Raw genomic sequence first — 7,500 nt, forward strand, 5'->3', positions numbered from 1 at the left:
CGCCAATCTGAACACCGATGAAGACGTGAGCGTGACCTTCCTGCCACTGGTGGACAGTGAGAGGAAACTACTACAGATCCACTTCCTGTCAGCACAAGAGGTAAACACAAACACACACACACTCTCAAATACACACACAAACACTATCACACATACTCACACACGCACACACACACACACACATTCAATCAAACACAGACACATACACACACTCACTCACACACACACACAAACACTATCACACATACTCACACACGCGCACACATACACACACTCAATCAAACACAGACAGACACACACACACACACACTCACACAAACACTATCACACATACTCACACACGCGCACACATACACACACTCAATCAAACACAGACAGACACACACACACACACACTCACACAAACACTATCACACATACTCACACACTCGCACATATATCATTAATTAAAGTTGCTGCTATCAGGAGGCTCTTTTTCCTTCCATCACTGTTAGTTGTGTCTTAAGGTGATGATACACACGGGATCAGTGTTGCAATGTTGCCAATTTCCCATTGAGAATGGGCAACAAATATCGATCTGCTTGCTTGCTAATGCTAAAGTGCTATCCTGAAGCCTGTGTGTGTGTGTGTGTGCAGATGGGCAGTGAGGAGCAGCAGGAGCGTCTGCTCAGGGATTGGCTGGACTGCTGTGTGACGGAGGGCGGGACACTAGCGGCGCTGCAGAAGAGCATCAGACGCAGACGTCACCCGCTCGTCACACACATGCTGGAGAAGTGGCTCGACGGGTACCGGCAGGCGCTCGCGTGCCCCTCCGACGGCGAGGACGACGACGACGACTGAGACACACATTTCAACACACTAGTGTTGTCAAAAGTACCGACTTCGGTACCAAGTCGGCACTGAATTTAAAAAAATGTGAGTCTTTGAGCGCTGTTGAGCGGAATCATAAACGCCTCTGATTGGCTGTTGTGTTCACGCACTCATCAGATCTGTCTGTGATTGGCTACAATGATCAGCGCTTCAAAAACATGTTGTAAATATACATCAATGATGCCCTTCAGCGAGCGCTCATACACACACACACGTAGCGCCCGTGCGCTGATCATTGTAGCCAATCACAGACAGATCTGATGAGCTCGTGAACACAACAGCCAATCAGAGGCGTTTACGATTCCGCTCAACAGCGCTCAAAGCCTCACATCTTTAAAATTTCAGTACCGACTTGGTACCGAACTCTGTAATTTTGACAACACTACAACACACGCCACTCTTTCCCAGAATGCAATGCAACCCCCTCCCCAAACATTGAGGGCTATCTTTGTGTTTAGTCAAATTAATTTGTTTTGTTTTTCTGTACGTTTGTGTCCGTCGTGCTGCATGTGGCTCTTTAAATATGGAATGATGAAATATAAAGAGCTTATTAAACGAGCGCTCACACAAAGCACATACGCAGATGTTATTCTTTAGAGGTTTCCGTAGAAACGAGAAAACTGACAGGAATCAGCGTTTATGATTTCACTCACACTAACGACACGCACACCTCTCTCTCTCACCAGTGTTTCTGTTCCCCTGGAGTGACACGTGTGCGTTTGTTTCTTCTTTTGATTGTATTTATTTTTGTCTGGACGCTGACCCCTGTGTTGACCTTTGACCTGTACTGATGTCAGGTGATCCAGAACGGCTTTAACATTAAAGTAGAAACACGTCTGCTCTCTCACCGCCTCCGGCCTCTTTATTCTCCTGCAGAATTACACTTTTACAGAAACAATTTACTGGATTCTCACTTTTCATTCCCACAATCGCACGATGTTTAATCGTCATTGGTTAATCTCACTCACACACACACACACACACACTCGTCCAGCCGCAGAAGTCATTCAAGCGTTCTGCTCAGAGAAAGTGAATCCCATTAAAAGCAAGCCAGTTCTCATTATCTTACTGAATCTGCTGTTGTTTATTAATTATTCCTCTTATCATCATTATGAGCTTCAGAAACTCCTCATTCTCTTCATTATTTGAAATGTAAACCAACACGCTTTAATCCTTCAGAATCTTTCTCATGTGAAGTCGCTACGGAAGCCCGTTTTTGACATATAAGAAGAAAACATGCTTTGGTAAATCCTTATGATAAAATAGAAAGCTGACATTTTTATCTCATAATTTTGACTTTTGTCAATTTTTCAATTGTAATTTTGACTTAGTAAGTCATAAGTATTATTTATGTCATAATTTCAACTTTTTATCATAATTCTGACTCATAATTACTACTTGAGTCGTGCTTTTTACTTTTTGTCACAATTATTACTTTTTAGTATATCATAATATTAACTTTTTATCTCATAATCAGTAATGGCTATCTCATACCTAACCCTGACTGACATAATAATGACCTTTTATGTCAAATTCATGTCATAATTTATGCTTAAATATGAAGCTGTGTGTGTGAGAGAGTTTTTGTGTGAGAGAGAGAGAGTGTGTGTGAGTGAGAGTTTTTGTGTTAGAATGTGTGTTTGTATGTGTGAGTGAGAGTGTGTGTGTGTGTGTGTACTGAACTTTACCCATAAGCTGATTCTCACACTGAGGGTTAAAGTTCAAACCGACACTGACGAGTGTGTGAGAATCACACCATATTCTATCAGATCATATTCAACTAGATATAGAAGTTTAACAACCTGCTTTTCTCATTCTCCTTTTCCTGCTTAGAGACAGTCGTTATGAAGAATAAATACCTTCATATAGATATATACTGGTTTTAAATATTTACATTTATGCAAATATGTATTTAAATACCTACAGTAGGCCTACATAAAGCTATGCTCTAGTTAGTAGAGAAGTGATTGTTGCACAACGGCAGGATGTGCGCATGCGCAGGAGTGCACGTGTCCGGCTGCGCATGCGCGACTGTCCTACACGTGGTGCTGCACAGAAGTTTAACAAAAGAACGTTTGACAGTGTTTCCTGAACACCGCCGGCCCGAGCTCACTGCATCGCTATCAGACGCGTTCATTCTCAGTGTTGCGGGACTTCCTTCGGCTCGATGCCGCCGACGATACACCGCGGTTCGACAGCCGGTAAGTTCGGATCGGTTCTGATGCAACAGGTGATTCGTGCACGCGCTTCATCTGCATCAGCTGGACGCTGTCAACATCTGTCTGATTTATGCAAATGATAAGTGTATTATTAATGTAGTGTGTGATCTGTGATTGAGCTCTGAGATGAGAGAGAAATGAAGATGTGTTGATCAGTTTCATGCATCTCACGCTTTGTTTGATCTCTTGTGTAACAAACTGATTGATTGTGTGCGCGCACAGCAGTGCATGTGTGCAGTGACATCATCAGCCTGATCGATACACCAGTAGATCATGTAATCAGTGCAGTTTCTGCATTTAAATGAAGCATGTTTTTTGCTCAAAATTCCCTAAAGATTATTTTAAACATTTCAAACACTGTGACTGACTTATAATTAAATTGTCAAATTGTATAAATTGTTTAATTGTTATAAAACAGTTATTGAACTGAATTGAATCAACATTAAATTAAATAGAGTTGAATCATCTTTCTTCTGTACAGCTGAAACTGAGTGTCATTATTATTATTAATGAAGTTTCATTATTGATTCTGTTATTTTCCTCTTTATTACTGTGAAGCTTCTTTGAAATAGTCTGTCGTATAAAGCGTTACAGAAATAAAGCCGACAGTGTGTGTGTGTGTGTGTGTGTGTGTGTGTGAGCAGGAAGAGCGCCGTCTCTCCGGGATGAACTCGAGCAGCTCCTGCTCCAGAGGATTCTGGTTCTGGACGGTGGAATGGGAACGATGATCCAGCAGAGGAACCTGGAAGAGGAAGATTTCAGAGGTCAAGAGTTCAAAGGTCATCCCAAGAGTCTGAAGGGCAATAATGACCTGCTGAGCATCACTCAACCGGACGTCATCTACAGCATCCACAAGGTCTGTGTGTGTGTGTGTGTCTGTGTGTGTGTGTGTGTCTGTGTGTGTGTGTGTGTCTGTGTGTGTGTGTGTGTCTGTGTGTGTGTGTCTGTGTGTGTGTGTCTCATAAAGCTGTGCGTAGCGCAGGCCCGGATTAAGAGGACTTTGGGCCCTGGGGCTATAGCAACACCAAGGGCCCCCTTTCATCTGATTGCCACGCCACAGTCTTCTACTGCAATAAATTTGTTTTATTGTTTTTAATCAGTGTATTTAATTAATGTTTTTCTTTATCATTATTTATTATTATTATTTTTGCACACTAAGTAGTCCAGGCTATTTAGCACATTAACCCTCTACTGCACAGATTTTGATGGAACATCATGATAAAAATTACTCCACATAATTTATTGGTTCATTTTGGGAACATTTTATTGATAAAATATTTTTACCCCCTCCCCTTCCATATGTGCATTTATGGCTATTTCTCTCATTTTATCTAAAGGGACAAAGTAAGCATTAATAAAACATTTGCTTTCTAAAGCCCTAGATGGTAATTGTTTCTCATGTGGATATCTGTAAAAAAAATATTAATACATTTACACTGCATTTACAATTACATAAATGCTATGATTGTTATTTTATTTAATATTTAAATATAAAAATATTTAATTTTTAATTTCTAATTTCTAATTAAAGGGTACATTAAGTATGAAACTAAAACTACCAGTAGGTGGCGGCATGTCACTGTCTTAATAAGCGAGTCACTCATTCATCCGATTTGTTCAAACGGCTGTTTGATTCTACGACGAAGCAAACGAGGAGTCAATGTATCATTAAATGAACCCATTCGTTCAAAACGCAGATTATTCAGCAACGAATCACCACTATCAGTTTCAAAGATTGTTTCTGCTGTGGTTTCATTTTGGAATTTCCATCGGCGAAATGACGATAAACTAAAGCGTAACTCTCTGGGTGCTGGGTGGTGGGTGCTGGGTGGTGGGTGCTGGGTGCTGGGTGGTGGGTGCTGGGTGGTGGGTGCTGGGTGCTGGGTGCTGGGTGGTGGGTGGTGGGTGCTGGGTGCTGGGTGGTGGGTGCTGGGTGGTGGGTGCTGGGTGGTGGGTGGTGGGTGCTGGGTGCTGGGTGGTGGGTGGTGGGTGCTGGGTGGTGGGTGGTGGGTGCTGGGTGGTGGGTGCTGGGTGCTGGGTGCTGGGTGCTGGGTGCTGGGTGGTGGGTGGTGGGTGCTGGGTGGTGGGTGCTGGGTGGTGGGTGCTGGGTGGTGGGTGGTGGGTGCTGGGTGGTGGGTGCTGGGTGCTGGGTGGTGGGTGCTGGGTGGTGGGTGCTGGGTGGTGGGTGCTGGGTGGTGGGTGGTGGGTGCTGGGTGGTGGGTGCTTGGTGGTGGGTGGTGGGTGCTGGGTGCTGGGTGGTGGGTGGTGGGTGCTGGGTGCTGGGTGGTGGGTGCTGGGTGGTGGGTGCTGGGTGGTGGGTGGTGGGTGCTGGGTGGTGGGTGCTGGGTGGTGGGTGCTGGGTGGTGGGTGCTGGGTGGTGGGTGCTGGGTGGTGGGTGGTGGGTGCTGGGTGCTGGGTGGTGGGTGCTGGGTGCTGGGTGCTGGGTGGTGGGTGGTGGGTGGTGGGTGCTGGGTGGTGGGTGCTGGGTGGTGGGTGGTGGGTGGTGGGTGCTGGGTGGTGGGTGGTGGGTGCTGGGTGCTGGGTGGTGGGTGCTGGGTGGTGGGTGCTGGGTGGTGGGTGGTGGGTGCTGGGTGGTGGGTGCTTGGTGGTGGGTGCTGGGTGGTGGGTGCTGGGTGCTGGGTGGTGGGTGGTGGGTGCTGGGTGCTGGGTGGTGGGTGCTGGGTGGTGGGTGGTGGGTGCTGGGTGGTGGGTGCTGGGTGGTGGGTGCTGGGTGCTGGGTGGTGGGTGCTGGGTGGTGGGTGCTGGGTGGTGGGTGCTGGGTGGTGGGTGGTGGGTGGTGGGTGCTGGGTGCTGGGTGCTGGGTGCTGGGTGCTGGGTGGTGGGTGCTGGGTGCTGGGTGGTGGGTGCTGGGTGGTGGGTGCTGGGTGCTGGGTGCTGGGTGCTGGGTGGTGGGTGGTGGGTGGTGGGTGCTGGGTGGTGGGTGGTGGGTGCTGGGTGGTGGGTGGTGGGTGCTGGGTGGTGGGTGCTGGGTGGTGGGTGCTGGGTGGTGGGTGGTGGGTGCTAGGTGGTGGGTGGTGGGTGCTGGGTGGTGGTGGGTGGTGGGAGAAAAAAACACTGACATTCCGATTCAGACGGCAATAAAATCACCTACTATATTCTATATAGCCCGTATTGAAAATACCTTACGACTCCACGAGAAACATCCAAATAGTGCTTAACTCATTAACTTACTTCAGCTGCTTGCTTCCCTTCTTCGACGTCTAAAACACGCGGATCGGTGACGGGAGGGTGAAGCTAACTGTGGGCCGCTGCACTCGGGGTCTTCCACGGGCACGGATGAAAGTGAACCCAAGTAGTTAGTTAGTTTAGGAATTTTTGCATCCCTTTTCTGCCTTTCGAGTTTGTTTTTCCTTTTTTGTGCACCACTATCACTTTTTTTTTCATCATTTTTGAACTCCTGCGAGCGATTTATTCCCATGTTCTATATGAAAGCTTAACGAAAAGAGGCGTTTCCCAACGTCATAGCGCAAATTGTAGAGTTAATTTGATTGGCCGGTGAGTTATATCAGTCAGGCACATTTTCCAATAACTTTTTTAACTTTTTAATTTTATTATACACAAATCAACCACCTATGATTTGACAATCTCATTTCCTCCAGCCAATCACGGGCTCCCTAATCCCGCGGGCCCCTATTCCCGTGAGCCCTGGGGCTTCAGCCCCACCTAGCCCTTATGTTAATCCGGCCCTGTGCGTAGGATCCGCACTAAAAGTGTCTCTGCGGTCAAAACCCAAAAATGTCGTACGGCAAAAAATATTCAGACTTCTAAACCCGTGCGAACGGCAGAACCGGCGCACAATTCCCTTTATTACCCCAGTCAGAGGAAGATTGTGTTCACATGCGTCTCCTCCCCGAAATAACCACATATGAGCTTACAACGCCTCATTTTTCATATCCTCATCTGCATATCCTCATCTGCATATCCTCATCTGCATATCCTCATCTGCATATCCTCATCTGCATATCCTCATCTGCATATCCTCAGCTGCTTCTACATGTGTGTCGTGATTTTATTCACCAGTGCTGCTGTTTATTGCACTAGTTTCTCACAGCGTGTGTGTGTGTGTGTGTGTGCGCAGGAGTATCTGGAGGCCGGCGCGGACCTCATCGAGACGAACACCTTCAGCAGCACCAGCATCGCTCAGCAAGACTACGGCCTCGAGGATCTGGTGAACGTTTGCTTGATTAAGTGTTGGACATTAGAGTGCTCCTGTATGAGAGATTCCCTTTCCTGTGTTTGTGAGTGTAAAAGCTCTGCAAGTTTTCAAAGATCAAAGAGAAATGGAGTTTTTCTCTCCTAAAAGAAAGAAGCGATTCTGAACTGAAACGAGTCGTCAGTGATTCAGTCTCACTTCCTGCTGAATCTGCGTAGGCTTGTAACTCATTTGCAT

At 46.6% G+C, this 7,500-nt stretch overlaps 2 protein-coding genes across 3 annotated transcripts in view; both read left to right on the forward strand.

The window, feature by feature from the left end:
- Positions 1-1,714, forward strand: part of zranb1a (zinc finger, RAN-binding domain containing 1a) — a 9,899-nt gene extending 8,185 nt beyond the window's left edge. Inside the window, exons 9-11 of one of the 2 annotated variants that reach the window (XM_084134863.1) lie at positions 1-100; positions 637-873; positions 1,216-1,714. The exon at positions 1-100 is cut by the window's left edge and continues 130 nt beyond it. In XM_084134863.1, the coding sequence (XP_083990989.1) occupies positions 1-100; positions 637-840 (304 nt within the window). In that variant the 3' untranslated portion in view covers positions 841-873; positions 1,216-1,714. Of the gene's footprint in view, positions 101-636 lie in introns of both variants that reach the window. The other variant, XM_084134862.1, reaches the window with a different exon arrangement.
- A 1,181-nt stretch (positions 1,715-2,895) lies between these two features.
- The window catches only part of mtr (5-methyltetrahydrofolate-homocysteine methyltransferase), a 39,233-nt gene continuing 34,628 nt past the window's right edge, over positions 2,896-7,500 (forward strand). The window contains exons 1-3 of the mRNA XM_084134328.1: positions 2,896-3,071; positions 3,734-3,945; positions 7,189-7,278. Coding sequence (XP_083990454.1) covers positions 3,038-3,071; positions 3,734-3,945; positions 7,189-7,278 — 336 coding nt within the window. The 5' untranslated portion in view covers positions 2,896-3,037. The remainder of the gene's footprint in view (positions 3,072-3,733; positions 3,946-7,188; positions 7,279-7,500) is intronic.

Source organism: Abramis brama, assembly GCF_963993115.1.
Source record: "Abramis brama genome assembly, chromosome: 14".
Lineage (NCBI taxonomy): Eukaryota > Metazoa > Chordata > Actinopteri > Cypriniformes > Leuciscidae > Abramis > Abramis brama.